Source organism: Oenanthe melanoleuca, chromosome 7 (genome assembly GCF_029582105.1).
Source record: "Oenanthe melanoleuca isolate GR-GAL-2019-014 chromosome 7, OMel1.0, whole genome shotgun sequence".
Taxonomy (NCBI): Eukaryota; Metazoa; Chordata; class Aves; order Passeriformes; family Muscicapidae; genus Oenanthe; species Oenanthe melanoleuca.
In genome coordinates, this window is record NC_079341.1 from 12,757,877 (window position 1) to 12,776,702 (window position 18,826).

General features: G+C 37.9%; 1 protein-coding gene across 4 annotated transcripts in view; it reads right to left on the reverse strand.

Annotated features, from left to right (window-relative positions):
• Positions 1 to 18,826, reverse strand: part of PARD3B (par-3 family cell polarity regulator beta) — a 383,975-nt gene that overhangs the window by 245,108 nt on the left and 120,041 nt on the right. For all 4 annotated transcript variants that reach the window (XM_056496182.1, XM_056496185.1, XM_056496183.1 and 1 more), the window contains one exon: positions 8,241 to 8,347. In XM_056496182.1, coding sequence (XP_056352157.1) covers positions 8,241 to 8,347 — 107 coding nt within the window. The remainder of the gene's footprint in view (positions 1 to 8,240; positions 8,348 to 18,826) is intronic.

Sequence of the window (18,826 nt, forward strand, 5' to 3'; positions counted from 1 at the left end):
CAGAAGTACTAAAATATTCCTCCCTCCATTTCAGTTGTCAATGTCAGAAATTGTTTCACTGGCATGGAGTAAAATCAGGACCTTCTGCCATAAAAAATATCCAACGAAATGTGCAAGTTTCAAAGAGACTTATATTATTATTTTCACACCTCAAAAACCTGTAAATCCAGATTAGTTGAGACACCAGCTACACAGAAGAACAAATCTCCAGATTAAAGTGTCTCAAACATGTTGGGTAATTTAGTGGTGAAAAGGCCTCAGCTAACAAAATAAAAAAACGAAAAAGAAACCCCACTTCCTCAGAGTGTGAATAACTGTCAATCCTGTAAGAGAAACAAAGCCACATATCTGATTTTTGGAGAAACACAAATATTAAACAACTTCATACAACAGTGCACTGGAAGATGACATATTAAAAAATCCAAAGCGAGTTTTTTTCCTAATGTCACAGCAACATTTGTGTCTAGGTAAATATCAACGATCTCTGACATTGTTCCTAGTTGTCCATTGGATTACTATACTTATGGGAAGTTACTTAGTAGTAGACATTTCAGTAGGACACTGACTGAGAACCTATTTTATTTTAGCTAAGTGTTTCTAGAGCTTGACAGTAAATGATATGCATGAGCCATGTTGACTGTCATCTTCCACTTTTGACTGTCAGACATGGAAGGAACTTGCTAATTTTCATTCCAATTTCAGTACCATGAGCCTGTTGCATAAGCTGCCTGCTAAAAGCTGCTCCAGATGGAATGACAGTATTTTGTAGGACCCCAAAGATGTAGCTATAGAGATGAGTATGCGTCAACAGCATTGACAGCATGACCTTTTGCCCCTTTTTTTGTCAACAGTTCCTATTTCCACCCTTTAATTTTTCCACATTTTCTATAAGACAGGCCACATAGGAAAGCAAAGAGTTTCAGTCTCTCAGGCATCTTGGATCACCTAAATCTTATCGACCTGACTGCACAAGGCAGAGGACAAGTGAGGAAGGTGTATAAACAATAAAGTATTTTCAAAATTGCAGTCAAGACCCAAAATTCATGTTAAGGAGGAAACAAAATTCTCTCTCCTACTAACATAAGAATGATGAAGAGCTTTGAGGATTTCATTCAAGATACTTTCTATAATGCATAGTCAGTACAATGCTGGTACTCCTCACATTGGAAACAACCTGTTAACAATGAATAACAACTTCCACTGATTACACCATTTTTATTGATAATTTATATACTATATTAACATCACAGAACATTCATTATTAGCTTTTATTACAATAAATCACAAAAAATCTACTTATCTTGCTGAAATAAAAATATATAAATTACACCCACTGCTCATTTTAAACAACACAGGTAAAACAATACCATTTTTCTGGCACACAGGCTGTGCAAGGAACATAAAGAGCACTTCTCCACACACACCTATACTGCCTTGCACCCTCAAAAGAGGAAATTACCACAGGGTACTTCTGTCCTTTTTCAGATGAACAATTTAGTATTCTGACAAACATTTAATTTACATTTTTTAGGTTTTTTTCTCTACAATGTAAAATAATTTCTTTTTGACACAGAATGCCACAGCACACAGTACAAGAAGGAGGGAAAAAAAGCAGTGCAGGGCTGGAAGGCAGCAGAGAGAATTGAGAAGGAATGGCTTTTGTTATTTCGACAGCCCTCAGCTTGCTGCAGAGCTGGATTTATAATATGTTCTTTAAGAGCAGCAGTTTTCATGGTGTAAGAGTGCCACACAGCTCTGGTTCCTGCAGTGCTCACACCAACAACTTCAAAACTAACTCACTGCAGATGTCCCTATGATCATCTAATCAGACATCAAAAGCAATATACTGACAAGCTCCTGTGCTGATTAGAAGTGTTCTATATATGTTTCACAGCATAAACAGACACACAGTAGTTGCTTTATAAATGGATTCACCCGCATCAGAATTCCCTTTTTAAAAATTCCAACTGTTTGGATCTCCCCAGCTGAATGACAGAAAATCCTTTTAAATCTCCCCAGATCTGTTCCTTTCCACACTGCAGTCTTTCAAGAGCAAGAGTTAAATTATTAATTGGAAAACTTTTACCAGAAAAAAAGCAAATGCCTTCCAGAATTTAAAAACCTTGCTATTCTGAATGACAGCCTGAGACCACACCACACCAGGGAGGCAGTCTTGCCTTCACCCTCCAACACACATGGTAATATCTAAGATCTATTTCCAAATCTACTTTGATGTCTGATTATTATACATCAACAAGCATGGATTTAAAGCATTACAAGTGCACCAGCACCACTAGTTCCTGAAAAAAATACTGTGTTTCTCCCAGTATCTCGTTTTCTTCTCAGAGTCCACTTTCTGCAACACTTAAAGAGGACCAATAAGAAAGATGAGACAGACTTTTTCATAGAGCCTATGATAGGACAAGGGGTAATGGTTTTAAATTAAAAGAGGGTAGATTTAGACTAGATAAAAGAAAGATGTTCTTTATAAAGCAGGTGACAAAACACTGAAACAGGCTGTCTGGAAAGATGGGAGATGCCCTGTCCCTGGAAACATTCACGGTCAGGCTGGATGGGGCTGTGAGCAACCTGATCTAGTGGAAAATGTTCACACTTACAGTGGGAGGGATGAAACCAGACAACCTTTAAGGGTCCCTTCCAAACCAAAGCGTTGCATGATTCTATCACATATCTATGGGAGAATTTAATATTGAAATTCTAACACATAAAAAAGGACCAGAAAGAAAAACTATCTGACCTACTCCAGTAAACATACTGGACAGAAGCTCTATCTTCTAAAACCCTCATGGCAGTGCAGTCTCTTAGCTCAAGTCTTAGCAGAAATCTGCTGAATCAAGTTATAAACTCTATGGAATTATTCCACCACTGTGCCGTAAAAGACCTTTTCTGCCCTGCCCTACTTTTAAATAGCATGATTAAACAAACTAATATTTCTGGGTTTTTTGTTTTTTTTACTGAAACACACATTTTGAAAGTAATACTCGTAGCTGAATTTGTAGCATATCTTTACATTTACATATGTATATAATACCGTATAAAAGGATCAAAGTATGAAGCTGCATCCTTACATATGTGGACATTATGCTAATTAGCAGACTCCTAATCAGGAAGGCTAATACACCACAAGCACAATTAACAGCCAGAAGAACCAGAGGAGGTTTTGACCCTTTTTAACAAGAGCTTGAAACATAAAAATGTTCTAATTATATATCAACCTTATTCAAAATTGCAAATTACATGTCCACAATGCATAAAATACAGTCAATTTCAAGTCATATGCAGGCAAAAATTGAAACTGTATTGAGCCACTGGAGCAGCTCTTTAATTGATCCAGCATCTCATTGTATCTTTAAATATGGATAAATACAATTTAATCTCCCAATCCTATTGATTAACTCCAAGATAACCAAAGTATTTGTCCAGAAAACATGTAACTATAAAAGAAAGCCATGCAAAAAATAGCAGAAAATAATAATCAGGAAGTTAACAAGAGGGAGTAAAACCTTAGTCCCACCAGAATTAATGTAAAATTCTTTCCAATTCAAGTAGGATCACAGTCCTCTGTCTAAAACGCTTGACAAACCAAGTCTTATGATAGTAGACAAAGTCTGTCCCTGGGCAAAATCAGAGACAAGCTGAAGTAACAGCTCCAGAAACAAAAGTTCAGATATTATAATTACACATTAGCAATTACTACCTGGATGAACTGGACTGAGCAGAGCAGTACAATGTATTCTACTCCCTAACACCAAACCAACTGAGCTACTCAATTCAGACTTTCTGCCTCGCTGCATCTCATCCCTACCATGATGGGCAGAGAGATCCAGTCAGGAACACAGGGGTTGGTGAAGAGAATTCCAAACTGCATCTCCGCTCAGCAAACTGGGGACCAGTTTTGAGCAAGTGTTAAATGTCCCAAGAACACTTGTTTCTTCTGAAAGGTTTCAACCATCTCAATTCCACTGCAGAGCCTCCCTCCAGAGATCCCCAGCTGAAGACTACGCACCCATTTCTAAATTTTGTGAGGCCAGGCCATTTACAGCCAGAAAGCAGAGCAAAGCTGTGGGCACAGAACTTTTCACAGAAGTAGAATCGCAGAATCCTAGAATGGCTTGGGTTGGAAGAGGCCACAAAGACCAATACCCCTGATATAGACAGGGACACCTTTCACTAGACCAGGATGCTCAGAGCTCCATCCAACTTGGCCTTGAACACATCCAGGGATGGGCATCCACAGTTTCTCTGGGCAAGCTGTGCCAGTGCCTCACCATCCTCACCATAAAGAATTTCTTCCTCATATCTAACTTAAATGTCCCCTTGCAGTTTTCCATTATTACCTTGTCCTGTCACTAGAGTTCCTGATGAAGACTCCCTCTCCAGCTTCCTTGCAGGCCCCCTTCAGATACTGGAAGGTTCCTACGACATCACACAACCGTCTCTTTTCCAAGCTGAACAGCCTCAACTTTCTCAGCCTGTCTTCATAGGGGAGGTGATCTAGGGTCCGTACCAACTTCATGGCCCTCTTCTGGATTCACTCCAAGGGCCACATCTTTCCTGTACTGGGGAACCCCAGAAATGGATGCAGCACTCCAGGTGGGGTCTCACCAAAATGGAGTAGAGAAGCAGAATCCCCTGCCTTGACCTGCTGGTCATGCTTTTTTTACAGCCCAGGCTTGAGGTGACTTTCTGGGCTGCAAGTGCACACTGCTGGCTCATGTTTAGTTTTTCACCAGCTATCACCCCTCCCATCCTTCTTCTCAGGGCTGCTCTCAATCACTTCTCTGCCCAACCCACCAACGTATATAAGTAGATTAAACTAATTCTGGATTAGTTTCTTGTATCCCTGAAGTCCTCTCTGGATACCTAGGGAAGGTGGTTTTCATTCTTGAAAGCCCGACCAGGATTCTGTGATCCTAACTTGGCAAAAGAGCTAAAGAATAGCTTTAACAAAGCAAAAAATTCATAACAAATACTTCTTCTTCAATAACAATTTCTGATGTGTGTTACACCCCTACTTTTCCTTGATTGCTGTCTCTAAATTTCTCAGTGGCAGCTATCACAATAAGAAAAGAGAGGTTTGGATGAAAAAAGAAACTCAAATTTTGTACCATCTGTTAAATGACTTCCAGTCTGAGGGAACAGATGCTGGACTTCACTATCGGTTTTTGATTGATCTATAAGTATTTTGTTAATTGGGGCTAAAACTGCAGCTAAGATGTGTCAGAGAAAATAGGAAAGAATAGCTCTAATTCTCCTCAAGCTACCTGGTCACTCAGAAAAGGTTTTCTAATTTTAGTAATCATCATATAGAATTTTAAAAATCAGATCTTCCTTTGAATAAATGGGACAAAATCTGAAAAACAGAGCACATACTCTGCTTGATGCCGTAAATACTGTGAACAGCTCAAGTGGTTCATCAGGTTCAACCAGTTCACCTGAATGGGATAGCACAGTTCTTTTCTTGTATTACTGCATGTTTGCTGTCCTGTTTCATGCATTACTCGTTGTACAACTGAAGTGCACTTTCCAGGAGGTAAATCAGCGCTGTCTTGAGAGAATCCCCTGTAGTCAGCTCTCAAAAACCTGCTGAAGCCCTGATGTACCAGTGTAAGGCAGCATACAAGCATTGCCACACAGAGCCCTCTGCCAGCTCCACATGTACCAAACACCAAAACGCCAGAAGTGCCAAAACAGCTCAGCTAATTATGAAAGTCAGTTTCAATTATAAAGTAATTGCTAAGATAATTGTAGCATAAGTACAGAGACCTAATTTTCACTACATGTACTGAAGAATGTTGCATCTAGCAACAGCTCTGGGTTTTCTAACTTGCATGTGACTAAAGTAAGCAGTTTAATGTGAAAAAAATCTCTGGTTTGTGGCAAAGGAAATTCAGTATTAATTTTAAAATTTCAGCAGCAATTTACAGAATAAATTAATTTTTTCTAAATAGTGCTTTAGCACTTGAAAGGCTATAGCTATTTTCAAAATGCAGCGCTTGGTTATTTCTGCCATGTTTTTTCATTTGTCAGATATTGATTTTTCTGCATGTTTGAAAACAATCTGTACCTACTTTAACCTATGTTATTTAAGCTTTCTGTGTTTCCCACAACATTATGCCAAAGCCTATTTCAGTATGATTGATGATGAAAGTTTGAGAAATGGTACTGTTGCGAAAATAAGAGTTAGTCTAATGTATTTTGATGTAGTAGATTTCTGCTTTCACAAAAAAACCAGAACACCACCAAATCACAACTTTCAACTCCCACCCTTCCACTTTATATGGTATATTAAAAAAAGTCCTTCTCTGCCCCCATTACTTGTCCAGCTTTGGCTGTCGCCCCTACAGGTGACAGAGGGATGCTCTGTATTTTAGCACAGAGAATTCCCTTAGGCCTAGAGGGCTCTTTTGTACTGATGCAAGTCAGTGAAGCATGGTGAGTTTTTAACCTCCATGTATTACTGCAATCCTCATGTAATGGCGTAAAATGCACTTGTCACCACTAAAATTACAGTAAAAAACCCACCTCAACAAAGCGTTATTTTTTTTCTTTTTGATGGTCTATAAAGCATTCAAAACACACCCTGGAATGAAACAGATTTCACTTATTTTTCAACCTTTTTTTGCCATTTTTGTGGTTATAAAATACCAGGGGTCAGCACTACATACTGACATACTCACTTTATATTTCTCAGTTTGCCAAGAGTGTAAGATCTGCACTGTTAACCAAGAATTCTTCTTCGCACTTTCATTTATCAGACTAAGTCAGTATTCCATTAATACGTAAGTGCTTGCAACAAACATCAAGAAAAACCTCTCAGTTCAAACAGGCCTGACAAATGATGCAGAACTTCGACACAGTTCAGCCCCTGGTAACATCATAATGTACTTGGAGAGTCTCAGACTTCAAATTGCTTAGCAAATAAGCCATTGTAAAAAAAGGTGCACACAAAATATTTAGGTGCACGTGCATTTGACCATGCAAAAAGAAACAATAAAACGTCAACTAAAATCCTGCGTTGGCCTTCAGAATTTCAGTGTTAGAGTGAGACTCGTAGAAGATCATTTGCACGCAAGTCAACTGACTGTGTATTCACTTCCTTTATTCACATGAACTGAACTGGAGGTTTGGTCTTAAATACACTTTCAGCTGAAAGGCTCCCAGCCCCAGCATGTGTCACTGAACCCCAGCTCTCCCCCTACTCCCTAATGTGTCAACACGGCCATTTGTGGAACCTTGCTCTAAACTAGCTGTGATCTAGTCTGCAACATCCCCTCTGCACCAAACAAAGACTTGGGTTTCTGAGTGTTCTTTTGTTTTGAAATAGACCAGTAACAAATTGTTTTGCACAGGTGGGGACAAGGAGTGAACCACAACATTGTACAGAGAATCTAAAGGGGAAAAGGTATAAATATTACAAGCAAATGAAAGCAGCAGCATCATTTAAGCCAGCATTCATGTGGTCTAAAGAAAAGCAGAACTAGGCCCACCAGAGATTCTAGGCAAATAGTAAAAACCAGCTTTATTCTGTTCAAGACACTTATGTGTCCCAAGTGACATTCTGAGATTCTAAAGAATTTCACTGGTTTATAACTAATGTAGGAACACTTTCCCTACACACAAAGCTTCAGGTCTTAAAATTGCAAAGTAGAACATGTGGCCCAAGTGTGACTAAGACAGCATCACTTTAAGAAGATTAAAGACAGTCTGCAAAAACATATGATTAAGAGTTACTGCATCTTCACTAATTGTGGTTTTGCAATAGAACTTAGTAATAACTATATTGAAAATAAATTTGCCCTCAAAAAGGAAGAGTCAGGTAAAACACAAAAGTGAGATAAAGAAGAGACCACACAGGATAATAGTAGGGTACCAAAGATGACAGAAATGCCATTAGAAAACAGGAGAACTGAAAAAGGATGCAAGACTTAAGAAGCAATGGTAAACTGAACAACATAATACTGAACAAATAAACAACTGCTCAAAGTCCAGTTCATATTCCAATGCCTTATGAGACCATTGAGCTTTATGTAAATCTCTTTAAAAAAAAATAAATAAACAAAAAACAGAACCACAGAGGAAATTCTCTATTTTACAGAAAATGAGTATGATACATTTTGCTACAGATCCAAATATATATAGAGCTTATAAAACTACTATATACCAACAGGTAAGAAAAGTTTTGCTCTTAAGAAAAAGGTGAATTACATGACACCTACTGCCACAACATGCTTTAAACCAGGGTCAGTGGGATGAGAAGCACTTGGGAAGTCAGCAGGTGCACCCAAAGCTGGATCACTGCTCCTCCGTACCAGAAGCGGTGTGCCTGCGAGACAAAACAGAATTCAAAGGTTCAGGAATGCTAAATCAGCACAAGGGAAAGCTTCATGTGGTTAAATAAGAGAAGTGTGCAACAGTTAAATATAAGCCTATCTGTGGTAACATCCACCTGTTAAATTAATAGATTTGATAGGGTTGTACCATTTCAGATTTCCTCAGCTAAAAAAATGATAACATTTTTAGGCACTGACATAATAGACCTCAACTCACGAGCTACCTAAATTAGGTAAAAACTGCTGACAAACAGGAAAAAAAGGCACCTCCTCAGAAAAACAAATGACTAGTTGAATGTACCTGTGACCACATGTACCATCAAGTGAGTGAAATTAAGATCACAGCTGTCAATTGTAATACTTATTACAGTGGCTGGGGCTGATGGCAGCCATAATTATTAGATCTATAAAACAGTTTTCTCGTTATATGCTAACAAAGCTGCAGTGACTACCACATTCACTTTTAGCACAACTTTGTCAATATAGCTGGCATAAATATCAACACCTGATGAGGGGCAACCAGAGAACCTAACACTCTTAACCCTTCCTCATGGTGAGCAAGTTTTTATATGCAGGCAATCTCTTCTATGCTCACTTCTGCAGGAAAAGTAAGAAAAGCAGAAGACTTAAATTTGTGACCTGGTACAAAGGGAATGCTTAAAATATCAGAAGATGAATATTGTTTTTACTGCTGAGTGATTATCATCTTTGTACCAAAGCTATGCATATTTTTACAAAAAGGTTTGGTAGAAAGGGATAGATCACCAAATTTTGTGTGATTTTCCAAAGTAGAAACCAGTAAAAATGAACCAAATCTCTCCACCCAAATATTCTTGGTCTTCACATGAAGTTGAGGAGAAATTTGCTTCCCCTCTAAGCATATTTGGTAAGAAGCTGTACAAAAGCTAAATACAAGTTACTCCCTTCTTCAAGATAAATACTTATACCTTAAAATAAAATTTTCTGTGTATGACTAAAGTTTCTGGTGGGCTGTATCCAATTTTTTGTCTCTTCAATACAACAGTTTGAAAACAGATGCTGAAACATTTTTGTGTGATTCAACACAAATTAGTCTCCAACTCCTTTTGACATTAACATGAACAATAAAGAGAATCTTGAAAAAACTTTACGCTGATACTTTTATTTGCAAAACTTGCACAACTCAATGAACATACTGTTCTTTACACTGTTCAAAGCCATCATCCCAGCCTTTTTCCTCATTTCTGTCCTCCTTTTTCCAAGGTAAGAAATCCACAGTAACTCAAAGAAGGTACAATAAATTCCCCACAGTCAATTTAAGAGGTCAAAGATGGGAAGAGAGGGGGATAAGTGACCTCACACAAAAACATCAATTTATATCAAGCTCATCCTCCTCCCAAAGCCAAAACTCTGAAATTAGATTTCTGCTTTTTTCTTGAGCTGTCTTCTAAACTAACTCCTCATTTCTTCCTCATTCCTCTGGCTGAAAGATGAAGGCCCCCAACCCTGTGAGTGCCAGAAGACAAGACCCCTGCTTGTTCCAGCAGCTACACAGCAGGTGAAAGAAGAGGTTTCCTGTACCACACCACTTCAGCACTTCTGTCTGCTCTCTGTATTGACTGCCTCAGGATGCTTCCCCATCCTCAGTTCTGAACATCTCCTTTCACTTGCTAAAAAGCAAGTCAAAGTTTTCCAAAGAAACTGAAACAAAATTTACAACTGTCTAAACTTTGAAATCTAAGTCTGCAAGAGCAGCAGGATTATAAAGAATACCATTCTCCAGTTTGGGAAGATGGCCTTGAGCTATTTTCTTTCTTTTTATTCCTGTGAATTTTTGCTTATTGCCATGAAGCAATGAAATTTATGGTGCTCATCTGGAATGCCTCCTTACTTGCAGAAAAGCAACTGGACTTTTTGGCTATTATATAGCGTTTTTCTTTTCTCTCAGTATGTTGTAAATTTTAGGGTCCTACAGATCATTTTTTACTTGAAGAGAAAACCAGAGTATTTTCTTCATTTTAAAAATGTATTTACAGACATGTAACATAATTTCTTGTACAGAAATATCACACGTCATAATATGTCTGTGAACCAAGTCAGCTGTACTCTTTAGCTAAAATTACAAAACAGTCCATCTTGCCCTTATTGTTTTACATGTGCACATCACAAAAACACAAAACAAACCTCTTATTAGAGAACTAAACTGAATCAAAACGTGCTTGTTAATAGGAGAAAATCCACAGCAAAGAGAACAACTGGATGGAAGAGAAGAAGCTGTACTGCCCCTCCTTTGCAGGAGAGTCCCTTATTCCCTTTCATGAGGCAGCAATTCTCAGCAGCTCCTGGAGCTTACAAACTCTGCTCCATCTCCCCTCATCTCCTCTGTGGCTCTGCTGTTCCTTGCTATAAGAACACATACCATGCCACTCGCTGCGTCCCAGCCTGCGCCTCTCCCACGGGCTCCTTTCCTTTTCCAGCCTTTCCCCGCCTCCTCTGCACTGCACACTCAGGTCTCTGAAGCAAGCATGCTCCCTTGCATTCCCAAAGAGAAATCTTCCCACATGTACTGCCCCAGACTCAGCCTGACTCAGGAGCTGGACCGCATCCCCTATCCATACATACCTGGAATTCGTACATCTCCATCTTCCTCAGCCAGGAGCAAAATGTACTGAAAAGCCATCAGCAATACTGTTTATTACAGACACGCTGTGGAAAATTACATGCACTTTAAGAGATTCTGCCATCCGTTTTCTTCTGTCAGGAAATGGAATGCTGCATTTTTCCTTACAGCTTTCCTTTAGTCATGCTGTGTTTCTATGTTATTCTACTCACGCTCTTACATTTGTGCTGAACATTTATAACAACCAATGTAAGTTCAAACACAAAATCCATCTTTTCCTGAACGATGAGAGGGAGAGAGAAACTCCTTCCTGCATACCAAATTGATATAGAAACACTTTTTTTAATAAGCACTACTATTTTGTGCCAAAGCAGCACTTTGTATTTTAGGAACTCAGTTTTAAAGAAAACAGTTATCCTCATCTTGCATCACTGCATCAGGAGTTCACAGACAACAAAAACTGAAACACACGCCCAAAAATTTCTCTCATAATAACAGCCTTTAACCTCAATCACTTCCCATTCCCAATCACTTCCCAATGTACTTCCCATTCTTTAAAAATTTGCAAAGTACCTTCTATTATGGTACCATAGCACCTTCCAAGCACATGTGTCAGACTTACGCACAACAAATACTCTTGGAAAAGCTGATGAGGAAAAAGTCCTGCAGTTTTCCTTGCTTAAAGTCTATCACTTATTTTCAACCAAGGTAGATCACTCTTTTTTTTTGCTATCATCACCCTCAAAAATCAGTATCTATGCAGATTCATGGTTAACAGTGTATTTTCTCCGAACTCATATGTTTTGGAAATATTTTTTGAACTGCAAATATGGTTGAAACAAGCATATGGTAGAAACCACACTTAGATTTAAATTGGTTGCATTAGGGAAGAAAAAAAAACAGAAGAGAGATTTCTGCCATGTGTGTACAATTAAAAAGTGAAAACTTCCATCAACACAATGGCAGAAGAAACATCTCCATACCAGATGTAACCTGATTGTCTTTGTTTGTTGAAATTATTTAAATTTCACCAAAAAGCTGTGCACAGACATTAACACATACCATAACCAAGAGTGTGTTCTGCCTCACTGAAACCCTTTGCAGTTCAAAAATCAGCATCTGATGATGTTAGGAGGAGCCTGACAAACTAGAAGTGAAGTGTTCAAGAATAGTGTGCAACTGCAGGTAAACAGTGCAAGATCTAGATTTCAGGATCTAAACATGGTCAGGGGAACTTTGGGGCTCCAGCTGTCCCTGCTGGGGTCCCCTTAAGCTCTACAGGGTTTCCAGGCTCTGAGTTCTGGCATCAGATTTCCAGCCTTCATTTAGACAGTTGAGTCCCACTCAATATGATCAATATCACAAAAACTATTATTCCCATCCTACCTTAATTTCACTCATTTGCTTTAACATCTCTTTGCTCAGGAAAGTACAGTCCACCTCCAGCCTGAAATCCCTTTATTCTTTGAAATTTAGGCTGTAGGTTGCTGATAAATGCTGAAGACAACCAGACTTTATCACCCATGAGAATTTTTGGCAGGCTGAGCTGTCCATAATGCAGTCATATCATGTACTAAAAATCGATTTCAGCAATGCTTTGGATGCAAACACTCTCAGATGAATTTTAGGTAAGCTGACAAACCAAGGAACACAGGAAACACAAGCACACATGTATTGTGCTACAGCATCAGTGACAACTAACATTCTCTGAGGTTGGTTGGTTTTTCTAGGTAACAGGGAAGAATAATTCTAGATACACTTGGACAGACTACTGTAAGTGGGTAGAAAGAGATTTATGATAAATCACCGAGGCAGTTAAAGTCACAATTTAAAATGCTGCTCCTGGATATAAAAATGCTGACTATGATGGGAAGAGAGCTGTCCATCAAGTGTGCATCAAACTTTCAGCTGTTGAAGGCCATACTAATGACAATTACTCTGCTGCCTGCTTCCAAATTACCCCTACATGGACAGACAGACAAATTATTTTCCTACCTGCATATTTTTTCAGAGCTCCTTCTGAGAAAATCACAACATTTCAAATCAGTTGAAACAAAACACCTAAATACTATAAGCATACGCACAAATATGAAATTGCACTTCAGAATGGACAATTCTTGGATAGAAAAGCTCTGAACAGACAAAACAACTACCATTTATATCGAGAAGCCAAAATTGCTTTTAAACTGGTCTTGTCATGAAACAGGTCAGGGTCTGGACACAAAGTTACAAGCAAGCTTTTAATTTATATTTAAATACATAAAAGATTAATATATGTGCCCATTTTTCTCCTTTTCATCAGGAAATTTTCACATTAACAAGTAGTTCTTCCAGTCTGCACTTTTTGAGAGCACTAAGCAATCAGTGTGTGAATTTGGCCAACCTCAGACATAGTGCTCACCACCACCTGAGGCATCATGGAATGGTTCTGCCATTCACTTCAAATGTAACTGGCACAGGCGAGTATGTTCTACCTTGTGATGGTACTGCACAGTTGTTTTTTTTAAATATGCAGTGCTATGATGATATGACTTTTATGTTTAAAGTTAACTCAAATTGCTTATAATAGCACCTATCAATACAATTTCAAATCTACAGCTGTGCTTCCCAAAGTGCACTTCTTAAATTCCCATGGATAGAAGATTAATGAATTAGGATGGTGTAACAGTTAAGACAACTGATTTAAATCTACAAACAGGTGAAAAACCAGTTCCAGCAAGAGCTGTCTTTTACATATCAACCCAGGATAAAGTACTTCCTTATCACTCCAAATGAGGCAATTTTTCTTCCAAAGAAAAACGAAAGCAATGGCCTACAAATAAAACTCGGGGATGGCTTTAAACAGATATTTTGGGTGATATTTTTCAGTAGCAGTTATTAAAAAAAAAAAAATTTCTCTGGTTGCATGTGCTATAATGTATTAAGTCAGGTGTCAGTTATGAAGGACAAGAACTGTTCTCTCAGTTTTTACGACCAGAATGGAATTTCTTTGGTGTTAACAGGGCCAAATGAAACAACTATGGAATGCTTACATTTACAGCTTTTGTGTTTTCAGAGATGGACATGCAATAATCACCTACACGCATTATTTCAATCATAAAAATCCTGTTTACAGGATCAAAATCCACACCCATAAGATAAGAAGTTAATCACTTCTCAAGGCACTAGGCCATATCCATCTACAGAGGATGTTTTTCTCAAAAGAGCTTCCAGAAGACAGGACTTGAGTTTGGACCTTAACCAGGTATCCTTTTCTTACACTTAAAGTCATAACATGGGTCAGATACAGAGCAATTTCAGGATCTTCTCACCTCTATCAACACAGTGTTCCTATTTTCAGGTCCTCGTCAGACAAGCAGGGATTACCCAGGCTTACTGGAGTCCAGGGAACACCATGACTGTGCTCCAACGTTACAGGTACCACATGGAAGAGACTGGATAAAGGCAAAGGAGCTACAGCAGAAACCTGGAGCAAGGATCAGTGAGCTCACAACAAATGCACAACTCCTTCCCTTGTGGGGCGACTGATAAAGAGTTTTGTGAAAACACACTGGCTATTAAAAAAAAACAGCACTTTCCAGTATGGGCCAGGCTTTCTCTTATTCTTGTACAAGAGAAGCATCTTTGTGAATCTCTGTATTTTCCATCTACTGACTCATGTATGTCCTACAATTTACATTTTTAGACACAAGATTAAAAGTTACAGCCACTTAAAACATATTGTGTTTTTCAATTATTATTTTGGTGAGAAAAAATGTGCTACATTAGAATTTCCACATACACGGGGGGGGGGGGTTGCTTTGGTTTTGATAGATTTGGGAGGGGGTTGAGGCTTTTTGATTTAGTTTGGGAGGGGGCTGAGGTTTGGGGCTTTTGCTTTGGTCGGATATTTTTTTAAGCTTAATATCCTTCCAATGGCATCCACATGTCAAAAGAAACTGAACTCCAGATATACTTAAAACACAAGTTGTCTTAGTCATCCAACTTGCTGAACACAGCAAGAAGTATTCATCTTATTAAACACATTGGGTTTTTAAGCAGCATATTACCTGTAGTTACTGAATTTAAATAAATCATTTTAGGGTAATATATCCTATAAGATTTAAAAACTAATAGATCTTAGACTCTCACACCTTATTTTTATTCACAGATTGAAAGGTGAAAATAAGTATTTCGTCTATTTCAATTCCCAGCCCATTTCTCAACTTCAAATGAAATACTTAATGAACTGTACTAGTTGAATAAACTGACACAAAGAAAATATTCTGTGCACCTGCAGAAGAGGCCATGCTGCCAAAAGCTGGTTTAGCACTTCAGCTAACATCAGTTACAGGTGCTTATGCAGTCACTTTTCCACGGTTCAATGATTTAATTTTCTTTAAAACTTTGGCAGCTAAACTGTACAGCTTGAATATCACTTTGGCAGCATTTTGTTGCAAGCAGTAGAGTTGCAAAGTAATTTTTTTTGTACAATTTTAATTATATTTTAAAGGATGATCACAAATTACAGGATTAGTATGCATTTTTGTAATAATTAAATATGACCAGTGTTTTACGCATCTAATTTACATTAAGAACCTTTTCTGTTTTGATGTTTCCATAAAAAGAGATGTCTTACTCTTGCACATATTATTTTCTAATCTGGTCATGGTAAACTAGTTTTAGTCTTAAATTTCAATCTTGTTTCTGATATTTTTCAAAGATAAAACAGTGAAACTCCTGAACCTTTCTGTGGGGTTGAAGGAATAAGAACATAGGAGGAGCTATACTGGGTCTACCTCACCCAGTATCCTGAATCTAAGAGTGGTAGCAAAGACTCAGGGAGAAAGCCTAAGAGTGTTGTAGCCTACCAGCTAGCAAAAAATAACCTTTGAAACATTTCCAAATCTGTGTGGCATCTAGACAACCCATATTTCAAGATACTGATGAGCCCTGTCCTATGAATCTGTCTAATGCTGTAATTTACCAATTTTTGACATGTTACATCAAATTTTATAGTTAAGTTGAATGCTTCATGAGGAAAAATCAGTCTAAGTTGGTTTTGCTTTGCAACTTATTGAACATTAGTTGTGTTTGATACTTGAGTTTTTACATGGTGAAGAAATTGAATAATAACTTCTTATTGATCTAGTATCTTGAGACCTTTAGCTGAAGTCCCAATTGTTTTAACTTGAACAGTATCAAACTATCAGCCAGGCTTAGCAGGCTCATTTTCCACTTGAAATACACATTTTGCCATACTGCCTCTGAGTTAATACACCACAAGTACTGTATAGAATTATTAACAGACACGCTCTACTGTCTTGCTCAACACTAGAGGGTACTGACAGAGCCTGCACCTTGGTTTTGAAGTATGATATCATACTACAGCTTTTCAAAACCTTCAGCTACAAATACATACCTGAGTGGGTTTGGTCTTTTAAAAAGATACTACCTCTAAAAGCAGCTATGCATCATTATACAAAAATACCAACAAAACCAGCAACATCATAAAATCCGTAAAACAGACAAAATCCGAGTAAAAGCACTGACACAAAACAGTGCGTGTCAAAAAGCACCGTTGATTTTTATAATGGAATTTGTTCCATCATTTTAAGTCCCATTCGTTACTTTCCCCAAAACCTTCCCCAAGGCAATAAAAGGCTGGAAATCAACATCCCAGCTAGAGCGCTACTGCAGAAAACTGTCTAACTTGTGATGGAAAAATATTTTTCTCTCTAGTTAACATATTTTCATGAAGATACCTCTCTTACTCCAAAGTAAGGCATATTAAACCAAGTGCAAAGGGAATAGAGACAGGCAGAATAATTGATGAGGAACAATCTTTGGGGAAATCAGAGACAGAAGGGCTATTAAAAAGAGAAGAGATATTTTGGTAACAAACTATGCACATAAATTTATTACCTACCTTAGCACTAAATTCCTGGGTACAGTGAAAGGAAGGAAAGACTGGCTTGTTTTGTAAACAGACAGTTCAAAGACAGAAAAATACACAGAAATTTTATACACAACTTTACAGAAACCATTACTGTATTCTTTTGCTGCAATACAAAGATAAAGCAAAACTCATTTCCATGAATCAAGGACAACTAAATAAGACCAAGCTTAAGTCATGAGGTCAAAATATACCAGACTTTCCCTCTGACTGAAATGAAAAGTTATCTTCAAACCTTTAGCTTGCCTGAGAACAGAAACCATTTGTTTTAGAAATGCAAGTAGACTTGATCATCACAATTCTTTTAAAGCAGATTACACTGGATGCCACAGAGGAGAAAAATCTATCAAGTACAGTGTCATCCTCAGAACGCCTATGGCAAACAGCAGAGAACAACACTTGATATCATTACTATGAGAAGCGCCTCCCGTGCAGTGAAAGAGAATACAGCCATATTTCCTTAAGAAAATCAGCAGTATTCCCTCACACCATAGAAAACAGCATGCTCCTCCATAATGATTTCTTCTGAAATGTACCAATTTCAAAATGTTAGTTTTTCCAGAATCTTAGAGGAGACAATTGTTACTTGAATGCAGTACACTCCACGTACTGAAAAACATCAGAATGCTCAGCCAATAAACTGATGTTGCAAGACTAAGAAGAAAAGGATGGCTTTTATGCAAGAAAAAGTGTCTTTCCTACTTACTCTTGTATGCTGCATGAGGCATTAGTAACATTTAGTTTATCAGTTTAATAGTTTCACATTGTATGCTTTCACAAATTTTAAAAATACACAATAATGTGGTTTTCTCTGTATTTAAAAAACACAGTCTACATATATGTAGTATCTCAATTCCAACTTGAAAGAGGACTAATCAAATATATGTTGTTTAAAATGCCTCCAAGCCTACTTAGAATACTTTCACTTCAAAGAGGATGAGAAAGAAAAGGAATTCTTTCTGAGCTCTGAAGTTACACAGAAATTGTCAACATCTGTACCCTGGAGGTAACAATTTAATCCCTGTCAGGCCTATCAGGGCAGAAACTTCCAAAAACTCCTGGAAGAAACCTTCTCTTCAATTCCCTTACACTTCAAACTAAGACACTGCCAATGAAAGCACCTCTGCTAACTGACTTAGCAGCCCAAACACACAGGGCAAATCAAAGTAAGTGTTTTAAACAAACCCATGAAGCACAATTTAAACTAGAGAAACCCCCAAACCACAGGAATATATTAAGCTAATTGAGCATATTCTCTGTCTGAAGCACCTTCAAGGCAATTCCGTAAGAGTGCAAAGTAACCTTTCCCAAATGTCAGAAAAACATGGCCAGAACACCACCAATTGCAACAAAAATGGAAAATTAAAACCTTCTAGGCTACTACTCTTATTATCCTGCACTAACTAGCCCTTCTGAGGGTTGAAGCATTCCCAGAAATCTCTGTTTTCAGGGAAAAAAAATGTTCACTGAGAAGAAACTACATTAAATGTAGGAACCAAAAGAGCTGACTGCTCAAAAGCACAACGCCTGCATGTAGCTTTAACTCCAACTACCATTACCATTCAGGAGCTTATTTTAGGAGACTGTAATCAGTCATTCCAACCATTAATTGCACCTAAGGCTTCCACTTGCCTAGAACAGTGATCAGATGTGCAGACATGTACATATAAAAGGAGAAAATCTCAGATCTGCCATAAAACAAAGTCAAGCAAAATTTGAAATACTGAAAAAAGACCTTTCAATGGGAAAACCAATACACTGCTCTATTCAACAGTGAAAGTCTGAAAATGGAGGAGTTAACTCCTGCAGTTTACAAGAGTATTTTTTAGCCTGCTATCAATAACTACGACAAGGAACTATTTCTTTATCTAATCTCAACTTTAAATAAAGTCACTAGTTCACACCAATAAAGGTATCAATTGATTAAGAGCATAATTT